The sequence below is a fragment of the Dasypus novemcinctus genome, chromosome 24 (assembly GCF_030445035.2).
Source record: "Dasypus novemcinctus isolate mDasNov1 chromosome 24, mDasNov1.1.hap2, whole genome shotgun sequence".
NCBI classification, from domain to species: Eukaryota; Metazoa; Chordata; class Mammalia; order Cingulata; family Dasypodidae; genus Dasypus; species Dasypus novemcinctus.
In genome coordinates, this window is record NC_080696.1 from 52224114 (window position 1) to 52243376 (window position 19263).

The 19263-nt window shown below is 54.2% G+C and overlaps 1 protein-coding gene across 1 annotated transcript in view; it reads right to left on the minus strand.

Moving 5' to 3' along the window:
- The window catches only part of PREX1 (phosphatidylinositol-3,4,5-trisphosphate dependent Rac exchange factor 1), a 213998-nt gene that overhangs the window by 36058 nt on the left and 158677 nt on the right, over positions 1-19263 (minus strand). Inside the window, exons 15-19 of the mRNA XM_058287217.2 lie at positions 11457-11529; positions 6958-7100; positions 5379-5471; positions 4204-4352; positions 2608-2693 (exon numbers count right to left, since the gene is read on the minus strand). Coding sequence (XP_058143200.1) covers positions 2608-2693; positions 4204-4352; positions 5379-5471; positions 6958-7100; positions 11457-11529 — 544 coding nt within the window. The remainder of the gene's footprint in view (positions 1-2607; positions 2694-4203; positions 4353-5378; positions 5472-6957; positions 7101-11456; positions 11530-19263) is intronic.

Below are 19263 nucleotides of genomic sequence, written 5' to 3' on the forward strand. Positions count from 1 at the left end.
GGCAATGGTTTCTTAGATTTTACATCAAAAGTAAGAAAAACAAAATAAAAAATAGATGAATGGGACTTTATCAAAATGTAAAACTTTGTGCTTCAGAGGAGGGGAGCCCCACGAGCAAGGAGTGCGCCCCATAAGGAGAGCTGCCCAGCGTGAAAGAAAGTGCAGCCTGCCCAAGAATGGCGCCGCACACACGGAGAGCTGACACAACAGGATGATGCAACGAAAAGAAACACAGATTCCCTGTGCCGCTGATAAGGATAGAAGCGGTCACAGACGAACACACAGTGAATGGACACAGAGAGCAGACAATTGGCGCGGGGGGGGGGGAATAAATAAATAAATGTTAAAAAAAAAAAAGACAACCTACAAAATGGGAAAAAGTAAACTCTGATAGTTTAATATCCAGAATTTATAAGGAAATACATAAAGAAATCTTATAACTCAACAAGAAAAAAAACAAACAACCCAAATTAAAAATGGGTGCAAGATCTTTCACCGAAGAAGATAAATGAATGGCTAGAAAGTACGTGAAAAGATGCTAAACATCATTAGCCATTAGGGAAATGCAAATCAAAACCACAACGAAATATCATCTCACAGCCACTAGAAGATAGCTACTATTAAAAATGGTAATAGTAAGAGGATGTGGAGTTACAGAAACACTCGTTCATTGTTGGAAGGAATGTAAAATGGTGTGAGTACTGTGGAAAACAGTCTAGTGGTTTCTCAGAAAGTATAAAATGACTATATGACCTGGGAATTCTACTTCTACCCACAAAAGAAATGAAAGCAGGGATATGAACAGATATTTTCACCCCAATGTTCTTAGTGGCATTATTTACAATTGCCAAAGAAAGAAGTAACCCCAGTGTCCATCAACCCATGAACAGATGAAACAAAATATGGCCTATACATCTGATGGAATACTATTCAGCCATAAAAACAAATGAAGTTCTGATACATATGACAACATGGATGAACCCTGAAGACATCGTATTGAGTGAAATAAGCCAGACCAAAAGGACAAATACTGTATGTTCTCAGTGACAGGAGATAATTAGAATAAGCAAATTCATAAAGTCAGAAACTAGATTACAGGGCACCAGGGGTTGGGGTGCAGGTAGGGAACGGGGGGTTAATGCATAACTGGTACAGCATTTCTACCTGGGTGAGGGAAAAGTGTGGTAATTGATGATGGTGATGGCAGCACAACATTATAAACATGAACAGCACTGAATTATATATTTGAATGTGGATAAAAGGAGAAATTTTAGGTTTGTAAATGTTATTAGAATAAATATTTTTTAAAAATCATAGGACTACACAGTAAAAACTAATATAATTACTAGTACAATTATAATAATATCCTTTCATCAATCCTAACAAACACTGATAGTGTTAATAAAAGAAAACTGTGTGTGTATATATAAGGGGGATATATGGGAACACTACATTTTCTGCATGATTTTTCTGTAAACCTAAAACTTCTCTAGTAAGAAAAAAGCATTAAAAAGTGGGAAAGGACCTTAGACAGAAGAACTTGTGGGAACCCAATATTAAAGACCTCCTCCATTTCACCTCTGAGAAGAAAAGCAAAGGTAGCAAACTGGTGGCCCTTGGGTTGGATATGGTCACAGATAACTTTTTGTAGGACCCCAAAATTCACATTCCTGGCTTCTCTTGAAAAATCACATCTGGCGAGAGTGAGCCCACATTCCTGCCTGACCATCAGTGTGCTTGAGCCCAAAAGCAATAGTCTCTCTTAGAGGGAACCTGTGGTTTTTCACCTTGCCATAGTCCTCTCCATTCCTTATTGTCTTCCTCTCAGATCACTTTATCCATTTGTAACCTGCCTGAGTCCTATAGGCATCTGTGTTTGCAAGCCTTGGCTTAAAGCAAAGAAGACAGGAACTAATACTGCACAATCAGGCAGAAGCCTGGTAGCAATGGTTCAGCTGGTGTAGCAGTTTGGCACTGCTTATCAATTCCAAAAATAGTTATTGGATTATGCTTGCAATCTGGTCCATCAGAGGTATCACTTGTAATTGATTAAATTACGATTTGGACTAGTAATTTGGACCACGTCAGTAGGGCACTGAGTTCCCATACCTTGGTGGGTGTGGACTCACAGAAAAAAGACATGGCAAAGGACAGAGTTAAGAGTTCTGATGTTGGAGTTTTGATGGTGGAGTCTTGAGTTGGAGCCCCGGGATGTAAGCACACAGAGGAGCTTGGTGGCGAGGAAAGAAACAAGCTGTTCACCTGATAGTCTACAGCCCGCCTTGTGGAGATACCAGGGCAGCTGAGCCCACAGAAGGGCAAGCCCTGGGAAGAGAGGAACCCAGGAAGCCTGAACCCTGGCAGACGGCAGCAGCCATCTTGCTCCAACATGTGGCAATAAACTTTGGTGAGGGAGGTAGCTTGTGCCTTACAGCCTGGTAATGTAAGCTTCTATGCCACATAAACATCCTTTATAAAAAATAACCGATTTCTGGTATTTTGCATCAGCACCCCTCTGGCTGACTAATTAGTACAGGTGGCCGGGAACTCCCACTGCACAGACAGTCCCATCTCCCAAGACTCCCCTCTGCATTTGGCTCCACTCACCTCTCCCCACAGCGAAGACGTAGGGCGGGGCAGCTCCACGGATCTGGAAGCACAGGGCCTCTGGCTGGTCGGGGACTTTGATGATCCTGTCCCAGGAAGCAGCAGATAAAGACCATGAAGAAAAGCAGCATTTTACCCAAGAGCCCCTGGGACCTCCCTGAGGAGCCCCCTGCCTCTAAGACTTCTGGGAAATCCAACCCCAAACAGTAACACAGGCTTTCTTAGCTCTCAAATACACACGGGGACCTCAGTGAATCAGAACCAAACTGCACGCCCTGCCCTTCGCCATCTGGACCAGACACAACATTCCAGAGCAATCCGACGCCTTCCTCCCACCCCTTCTCGATGGCTCTCCTGTCCCCACAGCACCTCAGCCAGCCAACAGTTTATTCAAGGAGCACGGAGAGGGGTCTGAGCAGTGACCCAGCACTTCCAGGGGCTGACCCTAAAAAACACCCACACTCTGCAAGCCCAGGGGCTGGCCGTTCGAAGGCAGAGGCCGAGCACGGGCGCAGCACCTGCCCAGGCTCGCACAACAGGTGTCCTTGATCCTGGGCCTGAACGCAGCTGTCCACCTCCCTGCCCAGGGCATGCTGCCACCCCCACCCCCAGGCCCTGCCAGGAAAGGCCAGCAGGGAGTCAGTCAAACCCCAAGCCTTTCCAGAAAGTTAACCAGGCACATTCCACCTTCATGATGTCCGCTGCTTCCATATACCAACCAAACCACCCAACACTTTGCTTAAACGGGCTCACCTTATACTGAAATAACTTTACTTAAAACTTTACATCACTCCCAACCAAGGGAGACATGAAAACACAACGCCTGATTTTTAAATAGAACACACTCCCCCGTACCTATATCCAGTATCCAACCCCGTCTCACCACCCCCACCGCAGCCAGCCTCCTCCCCGCTCCACCTCTGTCCTGACAATCGGCCCCACCCCTGCTCAGGATCTTTCAGAGGCTCTCCGTGGGTCCTGGCAGTGGGCACAAGGCCAGGCCCTCGCTGCCTCCCCAGCCTCACCGCCTAGCCCTCTCTCATGCTTGCTCTGCTCTAACCACTTAGCTTCCTTGCTGTTCCTCAAAGTCATGAGACACAGTCCCCTCGACACCTGCAGCCCTCCCCTGCCTGGAACTCTCTTCCTCCAGAAATCCCCTGGACACTCATGCTCAGCTCCTTCAGGTCTCCCGGTCCCACCAAGCCTTCCCCGGTCACCCCATGTGAAGTGCAGCCTTCGTCCTTCCACATACCCGTCCCTTCCCCAGCTCCCCACTGCCTGGCTCAGTACGTCTCTTTCTTTTCTATCTGTTCATGGTCAGTTTGTTCCTCTACCCATCAACTAGACTCTGTGATCTTGAGGGGTAGGAATTGTATCCCTCTTCAACAGCTGGATCTCCAGAGCCTGAAATGCTACCTGCTACTCGGCCCAGAGCAGGTACTCGGTAAGTATCTGTAGAACGAATGAATGTACCAGCACCACGTCACCTGCCACCAACAGTGGCCCTATCCCAGGGGAACGAGGACACTCTGTGCCCACCACAAGCACCACCATTCCCCAGCACCGGGTCCGCCACCCGCCCGTGGGGACACTCACTCTTTGGCCTTGGTGGCCACCAGGAGGCGCAGCGGGCGGCGGGAGCAGAAGGACTGGTTGAGGATGGCCTCCACCTCGGCGAAGGGCCGCAGGAACACCAGGTCCTCGTTGATGGAGTAGATCTTTCTCCCCACCTGCAGGCCGGCCATCTTGGTGGGGGCGGCATTGGAGAGACACACACACACCGAGTGAACAACCTCCTCTCTTCCTCACTAAGGAATCTTGAAAGCACTGAGGCAACCGAGCACCCAGCCCCAGGGATCAAGCACGGCCGGCGTAAGGCCACACCACGGCAACCCACTCCTCTCTGCGGCAAGCGCCTGAGGGGACAGTGCGAGACCCAGTTCTGGCCCATGAGTTCTGAGGGGAAGCCTGCTGAGGGGCAGAAAATTCGTCTTCTCTGGAGGAGAGACTCTGCCGTGGCCTGGCCCTACTTCCTGCCCTGTTGTGTGAGGACAGGAAGCAACAAACTGGGGCAGACATCTTGTGCCCTGGAGGAGCTGGTCAAGAAAATAGAAGAGATGCCAGCCCTGAACCAAGACCTGAACCTACCTCCTTCCCACTACTTACGTCACCGGAAAAATAAAGCCCTAGTGCCTCAGTCACCATGAAATGAGTATGGAGCTACAAGCAGCCAAAGCTTTCCTACTTACTACAGGAGGGGAGCCAAGAGCCTGAACAACAGGGCAGATCCATCTCCCTCACCCACCAACTCCACACCCCCCGGGAGACACTGCCTCCTTCGCCTGCCACAGAGCCGCTGTCCTTTAAGTACATGAGGGCACAATAAGGCTGTCTTATCCAAGACACTGTGATTTGCTTTTTCCATTACCGCAGCTGAGCCAAAATCCTAAGTGGTTCAGAACTTTCGGCTTTTTCTCTTGTATCTCCCCTCAGGGCCCACGAGAGGGAGCCGGTGGAACACACACTGGAAGGCAATCCTGAGCAGCTGGGCTCTATCCTAGCTTCCCCAGCAGCTGCAGGCAAGCCGGTCCTGGACTCAGTTTCCCCACAAGGACAGTAAAAGAGGAGGAACCATCTGCTATCCCAGGACATGCTGAGTGGGCCTGCCTACCTTAGAACCCCAAGGGGACCCTCAGGGAAGGCTGAGGGACGCCCCACTCTCCCCCCTGCACACAGACCCTGCCGGCGCAGCCCCCCCTGAGAGGCCTCACCTCAGCCAGTGACCCCCTCTGCACCGACTTCACCACCACAGCCTTGTTCTTCTCCTCGATGTCAAAGCCATAGTCTTCCTCCTGGGGCAAGATCTGAGGGTCCGAAGCGGGAGAGACTCAGTGAGGCAGCCAGGCCTGCCGCGCCCTGCCGTGACCACCCCGGACGTGGATCTACCACAGGCGGAGGGGAGAGGCCTGCAGGCCAGCAGCAGGGCCAGGCCAGAAGATGGAGGGAAGCGCGAATGGGGCCTGGCGCACCTCAGCTGCTCAAGCCACGCCTGCCAGACGACACAGCACCCTGGTGACACAGCTGTCTACTCTTGGGGGCTGCCTCCCCTGTCCACCTCCAGCTCAAGGACAGACAGGGTCTCCTCACTTCTGCACCAATGTCTCCCCATCTCTGTGCATACATTAAGTCCTCAGTAAGTATTTACTGCCTCAAAGAATAAACCAGGTCGAAAAGTTTCTGACTGCTAAGGATTTGGGGAAAGGAAGGGAGTTCAGGCAGGATGGCAGGCCAGAAAAAGGTGTTTCTGTGGGGGGCGGCGGGGGGGGAGTAGATACAGGAAATGCGTTTATTCCTTAACAAATATTTACTGATTAGATGAGCCAGGTGCTCTGCTGGGAGCTGGACAAGACAGATGGTTCCTGCCCTCAGGTAGCAGCTGTCTGGTGGGGGGACAGACAAAAACAGACAGACCAGGAAATACAGAAGGGGATGCAGGGAGAGAGGGGTAGTTTGAATTAAAATAAGGCACCTAAGGGCAGAGAAAGGGGCAGCCAAGGCCCTGGAGGACAACAGAGGAGGCCGGGGTGGCTGGAATAGAGTGAGGGGGGAGCTGGCAAGACCAGCAGGGGCCTGCAGGTCCTGATGAAAAGTCTGGCTTTTATCCAAGGCTTTAGGGGAGGAAAACCGGGCATTGGAGGAAACAGCAGCACCCCAAGCGCTGTGGGAGAGAAGCCTGTGTTAGGGCAACTCGTGGGGCTGACTTCCTAGGAGTCAGGGCGCCCACTCTGGCGGCAGGGGGAGGCCTAAGCTCTCGGCGCCTCTCTGTGGACGGCTTACGGTGGGCCAGGCTTCAGGAGGGCGGCCGCTGCCCCGCAGTAAGCAGAGGAGTCGGGGGCCCTCCAGAGGAGGAGTGGGGTCTAGACTGGACAATGCTCCACCTTAACTGCAAAGATGTTTGAAGCAAGTGAACCCGGACAAGATGCAGGCCGGTAAGCCCGAAGGCATGGGGCACGTGGGATGAGTGATGTCAGGGGGCCAGTGGGAGGCGGAGGAACAAGGGAGAAGGGAAGGAGGAAGGGGGAAGAGGGAAGGGACAGGGGAAGGGAAGGGGAGAGTAGGGAAGGGCAGGGAGCAGAGAGCAAGTGCAGTCTCTGTTGGAAAGAGAGCAGAGTCTCAGCATGTGAACTGACTTGGCCTTTTATCAGTGTCACTACCGGCCACCCAGAATCCCCCGTACTCCTTGGTGTGGCGTTGAACCCCCTCTTCCGGCCACAACTGGAAGGCCACCCAGCTCCAAGGCTTGCAGCCGGGGCGGGGAAGGCAGGCACAGCAGCTCAGCTCTGCTCCTACCAGCAGGCGCTTAGCCAGGATGTTCTCCACCAGCTTGAAGTCGCTGCGGAGCTGCTTGCTCTTGCCGCCGGTTCCCTCCATCTCCTCGTCGGCATGGAAGCGGAAGTACTGGGACTCGTCCTTGAACTCACTCTTCTCCAGCACTGCGAACCCACAGATGGACAAACATGTGGTCAGGCGCGCATGGGACGTCCCGGCAGGGACTGCCAACTGGCAGCAGCCGTGGGCCGGAACTGCCCCCCCTGGGCAAGTTTGGTTTGGCCAGCACAGTGTTCTATTAAAAATGGAATCATGTGCCAAGACTAACATATTAGGATATTTCACACAAACATCTGGCTTTCTCGCTGCTCTTGAAAAATCTGAACTTGTCCCACCTGCTATAAAGATATACCACAAAGCCATAGTAATAAAAACAGTACGGAACTACAGCAAAAACTGAGAAATACTGGAATTCACATAAAAGGACCCAAGTGTTCTTGGGAACTTAGTATTTGATGGATGATGAGCAATCACATGGAGTATCCTGCAGATGGCAGAGGGAAAACTGGCTCACTTAGGGGAAAAAATAAAACCGGAGCCCCATCTCACTCCACACACAACAATAAACTCCTGATGCTTTAAAGGCCTAAATATTCAAGGTAAAACTAAATCTAAAACAAAACAGAATATAGGAAAATGTCTTTTTCCTAGGGTGGAAAAGAATTCCATGGACAAGACTCCCCCAAAAAATTTTACAACAAAATTAGGGACTTCTATTCAATAACAGTTCCACGGACAGACAGCAGATTCAAAGTAAATATAGTATCTAAAACCAACAGGGATTAATATCAAGAATTGACAAGAAACTCCCAGATAAAGAGACAAAGGATACAAACAGACAATTAGCAGGTGGAGAAACCTGAATGGGCAGTAAATGTGTGCAAAGGAGCTCAAGTTCATCCGTAATCTCAGAGATGGCAATGAAATACTTTACACCAGGAATTGGCAAACTAGGGCCCCGTGGGCCAAATCAAGCCCACCCCTTGTTTTATAAATAAAGCTTTATTGGAACGCAGCCATGTTCATTCATTTACATAATGTCTATGGCTATATCCACACCACGACGAGAGTCTAGTAGTTATGACAGAGACTGTATGGCCGACAAAGCCTAAAATATTTACCAACCGGCCTTGTACAGCAGTTTGCTGTTCCCGTTCTAGGACAAAGCAGGAAAATGACTAAACACAGCCAGTAACAACATGTGATCCGACACCTGTGGTTTCCAATTTAAGCACCAACTAGTGACAGGCACAGAGCGGGCACGGACCTAAGTTCATTTACTCCTCAGACAAGGAAGGAATTGCTCTACCCATTTTACAGACAGGGAGACTGAGGCCCAGTGAGGTCAAATAAGCTGCTCAAAAGCACAGTCAGAAGCAGAACTACCCTCACTCAGGTTCTCCCGGATGCCCAGCCTGGGCCGTCAGGCAAGGGCAGGGACAAAGAAAACCCTTAAAAGGAAGGAGGAAGCCAAGACTCGGTGAGCTGAAGCCAGCTTCTGAGGCCAGGGGTCCCTGAAAGAAGGGAAACCAGCAGCCTTAGCTGCGAGATGGCCCCATCGTCCCTGAGAGCGGGTCCTCTACTGATTCGGTGCCTAAATGAAAAGCAGCAGGAGGCCTTTCTTTCCTTCTCCTTCATTTCCCAGGACTTTTCACTGGGGACTCTCTCCCTATTAGCGAGTGTCCTTCTCAGGCCACCCCATTACCTCTTTGGAGAAAAGGCAAGAAACCTGCTGCTTTTCCCCACAGCGGGGAGCCAGGCCCCCCAGGCCCACTGGCTTGTCTCCAGGATAAACATTAAAAAAAAAAAAAAAAGATTCAGGGAGGGAGAGGAGGAAGCGCAGTGTGGTGTCTCAGCTGAAATGTCTGGAGAAAACACATCGAGGTGGTGAGCGCGGCCAGGTGCGGCTTGCCCATTCACGGGTCCCGAGCAGGCCGCTGGCCGGGCTTTGGGAGACGTGCGCAGACCTGGGTTCAAATCTCCACTCAGCACTAACAACTTCGTGCCTTTTAACCTCCATAAGCCCCAGTTTCCTTGTATGGGGATAACATCAGTACCAGCCTCCAGGGGTGGCTGCAAGGATTCCTTGGAGAGCCTCAGTTTCCCCGTAAGTACCCAAAGCAAGAGGCCTGGACCAGCAGCCTCTGGGGTCCCTCTCTGAGGACACCCTGGGGTCCTGTGAGCTCAGACGGGGCGGGACGTGCGGTGGGAGGCGCGGCCGGAGGCCGTGGAGGCCCCAGCCCTCCCCTAGCCTGCATTTTGCTGTGGCCACAGCCCTAGGACGTGGCCCTCTCCTAAGTTTAGCCTGTCTTTGAGTTCGTGGCAGGGAACAGGGGTGCAGGGGCCACGCCCTGCAATTTCGCGCCCTGAGGGCGTCACGTTGCCTGGGTGCTGTCCCTGCCCAGGTCCTTCCTGGAACAGAAGCTGGTGGACCCCTAATTACTCCCACCCACAAATGAGAGGTTCTGCCAGCCGACTGGTGGGAGGGGCAGAGCTGCCAGAGCCTGGCGGGGAACAGCAGCTTCTGGGAATGAGGACTCTGGTGAGCGTGAGCAGGACAGATGGACAGGAAGGCCCCGGGCTGCCCTCGGCCGGCCGGGAAGCAGGTGGGGAGGGAGGCCAAATCCTGCTGACACGCTCGGAGCTCGGAGGAGGAGAGGCCACAGGGCAGGGGATGACCCGGTGAGCCCTCAGGTCCCTGCAGAGCGCTCACTGCTGAGGGGACAGCAAGCCCAGCAATTAGACCCAGGGGTCAGGAAGCAGGGCCTGCAGCCTGTTTTTGTAAATAAAGCTTCATTAGCCCACAGCCACACCCGCTCATTTACATATTGCCTGTGGCTTCTTTCTTACCTCAGCAGCAGAGCTGAGCAGTGGCCACAGAGACTGCTTGGCCCCCCCCAGGCTTAAAATATTTACTAGGAGGCCCTTTACAGGATGTTTGCTGGCCCCTGAGTTAGCACAAAAAGCAGGAACCAAGAAGGAGAAATGGTGAAAAGATCTTCCTGTGTCTCCTGAATTCAACTACTCTGTTCTCCACACACAACCAGAAAGACCAACTACTCTGTTCTCCACACACAAGCGTAAAAACCTGTCAGACTCTGCCCCTCCTCTGCTCAGAGCCCTCCGTGGCTCCCACCTTCCTCAGGATAAAAGCAGGTCCTCACAATGCCTGTGCCCTTTAATAAACTGCACAAGTGCTTACTGGTTTTATTCACTGGTCACACACACACAGCTGTGAGCGCCAAAGGGCAGGGTTTTGGGCAGTCTTGCTTTCAGCTCTGTCCCCAGAGGCTAGAGCAGAGCTAGCACATAGAAAGCAGCCCCTGAAGAGCAGGGGACACCTCAAAGACGGAAGCGACGTCATGCCTCAGGGAGAGAACAGCTCCTCCAGGAGACCCCCAGCCAGGAGTAGAGAATGGCAAAGAGAGAGGAGCTGTTGTACCCACGGAGGCATGGAAGCCTCACCAGGGAGGCGCCAGGTAGGGCAAGACCATCCCAGGCGAGTGCAAAGGCCCTGAGGAGTGTTCTAGAAACAGGAGACAGGCTCCCTGGCTGGGGTAAAAGTCTGCTGCAGGCTGGCTGAGTCGGGACAGCCGAGCATGGTGGCTGAGTGTGTGGACTCGGAAGCCGACTGCCTGCGTTCGAATCCTGGCTCCTCCGTGCCCTGAGACCTTGAGTGCATTTCTTAACCGCCTGGGCCACTACTTCCCCGTTGCTAAGATGGGGACGACAGCAGCACCACCATCAAAGGGTTTTTGTACGGATTCAATTAATCACCTGTTTAATTAGCTCCTGTACACGGAACGGTGGCCAACTTCTGGTTTAACTTAAAATGGTACCTGAGGAGCCACTTTCCCTCTCTCTTCCCCTGCTTCCTGCCCTGCAGCCTCTCAGGACCCCCCCCCATCCCTCCCCCTCGCTTCTCCCACAGGAAGTGGCAGGAATGCCCCAGGAGGCGCCCAGCTGCCGGCTTCCTCTCGTGCTCACCACCAGCCTGTCCTCCCAGGACCCCTCCCTCTCTCCTGCTCGTGGACACCCAGGGGTCAAGCCCACCAGGGAGGTCACATCCAGTCCCAGGAGGAGGGCACAGGAAGCCCATTTTGACCTCAAATCCAGCCCAGACGCTTCCAGCCAAGCTTTACCACCCGTTTTGGTTCCCTCGGGACACCTGAGGAGGGGAGCTCTCAATTGGTGCAGAACGAGGGATGGGGAGGGGTATGAGCTGCCCCCACCCCGAGTGGTCTACACAGCCACAGATCTGGCCCCCGGGCTGGGGCCACCCGCTGGCACTCTGTGTGGCTTCTAGGCCAGCTCGGGTTCTCTCTGGGCGTCAGTTTCCCCTCCCTGTAAACCGGACCAGGGGGTCTGGGTCCCCACCAGCTCTTCCGTTCCAGGACAGACAGCGAAGGAAGACGAGGCCCCCAGGAGGCCGGGCTGGGGGTAAGGGGGGGCTGGATTACCGTGGTGCATGAAGCCGTTGTTGCACAGTCCCACGCCAAGCGCTACCGCCTCCTCCCGCGTCTGACAGTCTCCCTGGAATGAAACAAGAGGGGTGGGCATGAGGGGAGCCAGCATCCCAGAGGCTGGGCACGGCTGGTGCAGCACCCACAACCACCTTGAAGGGAGGCTCCCCGAGGGCAGGTGTTTCTGTCTGCTTTCTTTCCAGTGATAACCCCAAAACATGTCTGTGATTAAACCCCAGAAAAGAAAGTTATTTCGTTGTACTTGTGATAACACTACAAAAGGAAAATGGAGATTTTAAGTGGCAGACACTGTTGGGTTGCCTAGCAACAATCACTTCTTCGATCCCTACGTAGTAATAAAACGCTGCACTGTCGAGGACAGCAACGCTTCTATCTATAAAACTACTTTTCCCAGCTTCCCATGCAATGTGAGATGGTCAATGAAATATAAGCAAAAAACGCCTTTGCCCATGGCCCTTCCTTTCTCTTCCTCCTGCCTGGAACAGAGATGTGATGGCTGGAGCTCCCAGAGCCATCCCAGACAAAAGGGCCTTGAAGATGGAACGAATGTGCTAAGGACGGCAGAGAAGAAAGAGAGAGGGAGCTGGGTCCCTGAGGATAGCATGCAGCCCTGCCAGCTCTGGACCATCAACCTCTGAGCAACTCTTTTCCAAAAGAAAAATTCTATATCCTCCACAACCCCCTGTACTGGGGGTAAGCGTAAACTACAATGTAAACTATAATCCATGCAGTGCAGCAGTGCTCCAAAATGTATTCAACAAATGCACTGAATGTGCCACAATGATGAGAGAGGTTGTTGATGTGGGAGGAGTAGGGTGGGGTGGGGGGTGGGGTATGTGGGAACCTCTTGTATTCTTTAATGTAATATTTTTTGTGATCTATATCTATTTTTTAAAAAGGCAATTAAATTTTAAAAATTAAAAAAAAAAGGTAGACTGTTCTTATCCCCATTTCATTTTTTAAAGCAACGTATGATCAACAGCTTACAATTCACTTTGAATCCTAATACTTCCTCATTTTATATTTGTGAACTTTGTTAATTCTAAGTTGACTTGTATGTGTTCATTATCTCAATTTACCTATAAGTATCTATCTAAAATTATTAATATGTGTTCTCTCTAAATCAAAAAAAAAGGTAAAACCTAACTTGTTTCAACCTCTGCAGCAGGTCTCCCATACTGTAAATCAACTTCGATTTCCCACCCAGCACGAGCCCGTGCGGGAAGCCTCCTGGGGACTCTGGAAACCACCTTCCTCCCTGATAGAAGGGAAAAGCAATGCCAAGCCTCCGTGCCCGGGACAAAGTCCCCGGGAGGAAAGGATGCTCGGGGCTGTGACACCATCCCACGGCCGCGCTCAGACACTGCTCAGGTGTCCAGGACGGTGGAGGGAAGAGGAGAAGCTTCCTGGGTCCTTGGTGGCACCGAGAAGCCCATAACCAGGCCTGGGACAGCCAAGGCCACACTTCCTGACATGGGACGGGATTACCTGCTTACGCTACTGTCAGGCTGGGTTCTCTGACAACATCCCTAATGGACGCAGTTTAAACCAGCAGGGCTCAACTCCTATCAGGCTTCCCGAGGAGGCGACCCCCGACCTGAAACCTGAAGAATGAAGAGGCCCGGCCAGCGCGTGGGCATCTGCTGGCCCTGCCCGTGGGGCCAGTCCTCCCGAGGGACAGGCCATCGCGCTTCGCTGCCCTCCCCGGCGGGGCTCAGGACGCATGATCTCAAGCCGGGCCGACGACATGCTCCCTCCCTCGAACACTGGAGTGGGGGGAGCCAAGGACAGAAAAGAGCTGGCGCCCCAAAGAGCGGTGCCCCTTGGCCCCTGCTTCTGAGACGCCGGGCGTTCCCGGAGCCTGCCCTCTTCAAAATCTCGTCCCAGTTCCGTGAGTGCCCCATATGCTTCCAGAAATTGCCGCCGCTACCACCACCACCGCCATCTACTTTTCTTCTCCTTTTTTTTCTTTTAATTAGCTGGAGTCCATTTCTGTTGCTTGCAACCCAAATAATCTCAATACATCCAGGCAGTGTATGTGTGGAGGGAGGTGACGGAGAAGGGTTGTAGGCAGGCGGAACTGCCGGAACAAGGGTCTAAAGGTAGAAAGAGCGTGGCGGGCAGAAGGGGCCGAAAGGCCAGAGGGCTACAAGGGGAGCAAGGCCGGAACGTCAGCTCTGTATGGGCAAGGTGCCTACCTCTTAGGCATCACTGCTCAGTCCTCAGGGCTTAGAACCAGGCCTGGCATGTAGTAGATGCTTAATAAATATTTGTTGATTGACTAAAGGAATTGCCAGCAAGGACCGGAGCGTGTCCATCGCTCACATTTAAATGATTCCCAAAGTGAGAAGTTCTGAGAGGCCCCACCCCACATGGTCAGGCCAGAGGCCTCGACTGTCCCTTCCCTGTCAGCAGCCAGAGGGGCAGGGGAGGGAATTGCCCAGCTAAACCAGAAACAAATCCTACCCAGAGGCTAAAGGACTCGGCCTGCAAGGCTGGGCTCAGAGCCTGAGTACAGGGCCTGGGGAGAACGGCTGGCCTCGGGGCCTGCTGCGCTGGCTGCCGCAGGCAACTCAAGGAAGAACAAATGTCTCCCGTGGGGCCCCAGGCCAGGCGCTGCAGGGCCAAGGAGCTGGCGCCCTGCCAGGGGAGGCAGCCACCCCCAGCTGTAAGGAGCCAACAGGGAGGCGAGGGACGAGGGCACGGCTGGCGGGCAGGCCCAGCTCTGCGCCTGGGGGCCCAGGCAGGCATCTGCAGCCCACCCAGCCTTCTGAGGCCCTCACAACTTGGGCTCCTAGCCCATCCTGGCCCCCAAAGGCCCTGGGTGACAGCAGCGAGTGGGGGCTCCTTCAGTTAGAAGAAGAGGGATTCTCAGGTTTACAGAGGGGGCTGGGGGCCCTGGGTGCACCACCTGCAGAGAGAAAGCCCCGCCCCAATTCCCACCAGGTATGGAGAACCACAGGTCACTGAGAACAACATTTTTTCCCCTCTCCAAGGAAGGCCTTGGAGACTTGCACCAGGGCACACACGGCCCCGTGCGATCTCCCCAGCCTCCCCCCTCCTCGCCCCCACTTGCCAGCTCACCCCCAGGTCCAGCCACACTGGCCTCCTTGCTGCCCCTACCACACACCGCATGGGAGCCCACCTCAGGGCCTTTGCACTTGCTCTTCACCATCTGGAATGCCCTCTCCCTGGCTTTTCAGGTCTCAGTGCCCATGTCACCTTCTCAGAGAGGCCCTTCCCTAATTATCCTAAATTAGCACCCCCCAATCCTTCCACCACTTCCCCTCAACAGATAGTCACCCAGTTACACTCTTGTTTCCTCGTGTAGCATGTGCTGCACCTGTCACAATCTGCAAGGAAGACATCCATCTATTTAGCGGAGGTCCATCTCCCACACTAGAGTCCCTGCCATGGTCACCCTCGGCCCTCCACTCTGCAGCAGGGTCTAGCACTCGGAGGAGCACAATAACTACAGAATGAATGCATGAAACAAAATACTGGATTTGGAAACTAAGTCTGGACTCATCTCTCTAAATTAGGGGGAAATAATCGTGGCCGCACCTCCCAGAGTGAGGACTAAATGAAAAGCCCCTCACAAGGCTTGTACCCGATGCCAGGCACACAGTGGAAAGACGTTGGCTCCTCCTGCTTTAACTCTTTTTCCTTGGGGAGAACCACCTAGAAACGAAGGTGGCAGGGGGACAGCAGAGCTAGGAGATGGAGTGAAGTGGGGGTGCATTTCCTCTGGGTCCCAGAAGGCCCCTCTGCCCATGAATTTGGAGACAGATGCCCAAAAAGCACCTCGCCCACCTACTCAGTGCCAGGCGCCCACCTGCTCAGTGCCAGGCGCCCACCTGCTCAGTGCCAGGCGCCCACCTGCTCAGTGCCAGGCGCTGCACCACCCCACTCAGTCCTCACAGCCGTCCCGGAGGCTGTCACTCGCATTAGCCCCATCTCACAGATGGGAAAGCTGAGAGGCCTGGCGGCTTGCCCAAGGTTCCATAGCGAGCAAGGGCAGAGGCAGGTAAGCCAGCTGGGAGCAGGCACAGCATGCAGGACTGGCAGAAGCCCCGGGGAGTTGAGGGCAAAGCTGGAAATAAAAATAATAAAGGCGATGCCCATGACTACCTGCTAAGCACTTACTATCCTGGGAGGTGGATGCATTTACAGATAAAGAAGTGAAGCTCCAGGAAGAGGACACGGCTCAACTGACAGAGCATCGGTCTACCACACGGAGGGTCCAGGGTTCAATCCCCAGGGCCTCCTGGCCCACGTGACGAGCTGGCCCACACGCAGTGCTGATGCACGCAAGGAGTGCCCTGCCGTGTAAGGGCGCCCCCACGTAGGGAAGCCTCACACACAGGGAGTGTGTCCCGCGCGGAGAGCCGCCCCACGTGAAAAAAGCGCAGCCTGCCCAGGAGTAGCGCTGCACACACAGAGAGCTGACACAGCAAGATGACGCAACAAAAAAAGAGAAGCAATTTCCCGGTGCTGCCAGATAATGCAAGCAGACACAGAAGAACACACAGCAAATGGACATAGACAGCAGACAACGGGGGGGGAAGGGAAGAGAAATAAATAAAATAAATCTTAAAAAAAAAAAGAAAAGAAACGAAGCTCAAAGAACTGAGGGAATCACCCAAGGTCACAGCTCGTATCGGTGGACTCTGAGCCAGGGAATCAGTTCGCCTCTTCTCTCCCCACCACTCTCCTGGCTGGTTTCCTGTTCAGCCTGCCCCACTCTGCACTGGCAAGTGGAGGGCAGGGGTCAGTGGGCCACAGCAGGGGGAGCAGGGCACGGCCCAGGGAGCCAGGTGCGAGTACCTGGGGCTGGTCCGGCAGCAGGGTGCCCAGAGTGCCCGGAGGCTGACCCGGCACCACCAGGTGGGTGACAGCACTGGTGGTGGCAGGGTGGCAGCACAGGCAGAGAGAGGCTGGGGCTGGGGCGGGGAGGCAGAGGGCCAGGCCGGCAACACCAGGTCCCCGCAGAGGAATCAAAGGACAAACGGGCACAGGAGCCCTGGCTACAATCCTTGCAACCAATGCCCTCTCCAAGCCTCAGTTTCCCTATCTGTAATGTTGGTCAGGGCTCAGGAAAGGCCTCCAATCCATGGCCCCTGGGCAAAGGCTCAAGCCTGCTACAGCCAGAGCACAGAAGGGCCCACCGATGAACTGCATGACCTCAGCCCCTCTACGCACAGCTCTGGGTTCAAATCCAGGTTCTGCCACCTCCTGGCTGCCTGGCCATAGGTGAACTTTGAGGATTAAATGAGCTAATGTTCATGACACGTGAGAAGCAGTATGGCAGGATGATCGAAGCTCGAGGGTATAGACCAGTGGTTCTCAAGCAGGGGTGTCTGTGCCCCCAGGGGACACTTGGAAATGTCTGGAGACATTTTAGTTGTCACAGCTGAGGGGAGGCTGTTGCTGGCAGCTAGCAGGTAGAGGCCAGAGATGCTGTGAAACATCCTACAGTGTGCAGGGCAGCCCCCAGAACAAGGAATTACCCGGCCCAAGAGGTCAGGTCAGCAGTACCGAGGCCGAGAGGCCCTGTTGGAGCTGATGATGTGGGTTCAAATCCTAGCTCTGCCGTGGACTAACTGGGTGGCCCCGGGCAAGCGACTTACTTCATTTCTCTATGCCTCTACTTTCCTCATCTCTAAAATGGGGGTACTGACAGGAACTACCTCAGAGGGTAGCTGAGAGGATTAAAGAAAACAACCCAAGACTTCGAAACCGACAGCCAGTACTGCCTGCCACATGCCACGCCTGTGTCATGCACTCATGTGGATTTGTGCATTTAGTCTTCGCAACAACCCTAGAGGGGAGAATGCTATCATTACCCTCTACGCACGTGGGAAAACTGTGGCAGAGAGAGGTGAAGTTACTCAACTCAGATCACACAGCAAGGAAGAGGCAGAGTTGGGATTTGAACCCAGGCCAAATGGCTACAGGGGTCATGCCCATTTCATTTGTTTGGCATGGTACGAAAACTCCCTACCTCAGATACCATTAATACAGTATGAATAGTGATAGATAATCGCTCTGTATTATCGATCTTAATGGATGGCTATTAAGACATCATGACAAACCCCTACACAGACATACAGACACACAGCACCTTACAGGGTCTGCCCATGAACCTGGGTGTCCTAAGACAAGTCACACAGCCTGAGCCTCAGTTCCTCATCAACAAAATGCAGGTAACAGCTGTACTTCTCTCAGGGGCCTTCTGAGGACTGAGGTAATACTTGGAGCTCTCTCCCAGGACAAATGCCTGCTTTACCCTCAGAGTTAACACAACTCTGATTCTCCGGATAATGAGGAGAGAGTCCCTTTCCCAGGCTCAGAGGATGAGCCGGGGGCTTCTAAGCAATGTCCAGCAAACCTGTCCCCCTCCCCAGGGACCGCTGGGGGATGTGTGTGGAAGCCACCGGCAGCGAGGCCTGAGGGGAAGACCCAGGAGGGCAGGAGGCAGCTCTCTCCAGCCGCCCCTGCTGCCTGACTCTGGCTACAGTTCTGCACAGATGGGACGCCTGGAGCTGTCGCAGGAATCCTGCGACTCTGAGGCAGCTGACAAGAAGCTGGCAGAGGAGAAGGTCGGGAAGAGTCTGGGTGCAGATGGCCCTGTCAAGCCCCCGAACCATAAACCCTGGATGTCTAGTGATGCGAGAGAAGAACGTCTTTCCTGTGTCACCTGGGCTTCCTGTCACATGCACGTGTCAGCACCCCTAACGGATCCAGGGGGTCCTCAACCGACACTATTTCAAAGAACAGGACGACCTAGGAGCTAGACAGGAAGATGTGTCCACAGCTAAACGATCCTCCCGAACGAGGCAATTATGTTTTCTCCTCCGCTCTCCTGCTGAGCCACAAGACGAGGAGGACGGCTTGAAATCACCGGAACCAGGCTTCAAGGTCACGTCCGCGCCGCGTCCCCTCCGCCGCCCACGGAAGCCCACGCAGGCAGGCATGCCCTCCTCCCCACCCCCCGACCCAGCGCGGAAGGCTGCTGAATTTCCGTCAGTCCCACAGAAGCCGCTCTCCTGCCTCAGTTCCAGTTCCCGTCCCCGAGCCCAGCCCGGGCCGGGCCACGGGAGGTGAGCTGAAGTGGACCGGCTCACCTGGTAGTCAGCTGCAACCCTCGCTCCCCCGTCGGCCTCAGGCCACTGCCAAGGACAGGCTGCTGCGGGGGGGTGGAGGGGGGCTGTGCCAGCACCAAGGACAACACTGGCCCCAACACCAGTCCCCAGAGAGCACCTACCCTGGCAACTGCTTGGGGTTCCTGTCCCCCCACCCCCAGGCTCTAAATGCTGGCGCACCCCAGGGCTCAGGACTGAACCCCACCCCCCCCCACCCCGCCAAGCTGCTCCTGCCGCAGGCTCCCCATCCCGGGCAGCGGCAACATCGTCCCGCCGGCTGCTCAGGCCAAAAAACCCGGGAGACAGCCTCGCCTCCTCTCCGTCTCTCACCTCCCAGGTCCACTCCATCCTTCGGGGAATCCTGCCAGGTCTGCCTTCAAGCCTTCCAGAACCCGACCACTTCCTTCCCTTCTCCGCCACCGCCGTCCCCTGCCTGGACCCCTGGGGTCCCTCACTGGTCTCCCTGCTGCCAGCCTCCCTGCGCCCCACCCCATCTGCTCTCCCCCCACAGCCAGGGGAATGCCGTCAGGCCCTGGGGCAGGTGCCAGCCCTCCCGTGCTCGGACGCCCGCCGGCCAGCGCCCTGGGGTCCCCCAGCCTCCCCTGGGAGGGCGAGAGAGGGGGCAGTGTGGACCAGTG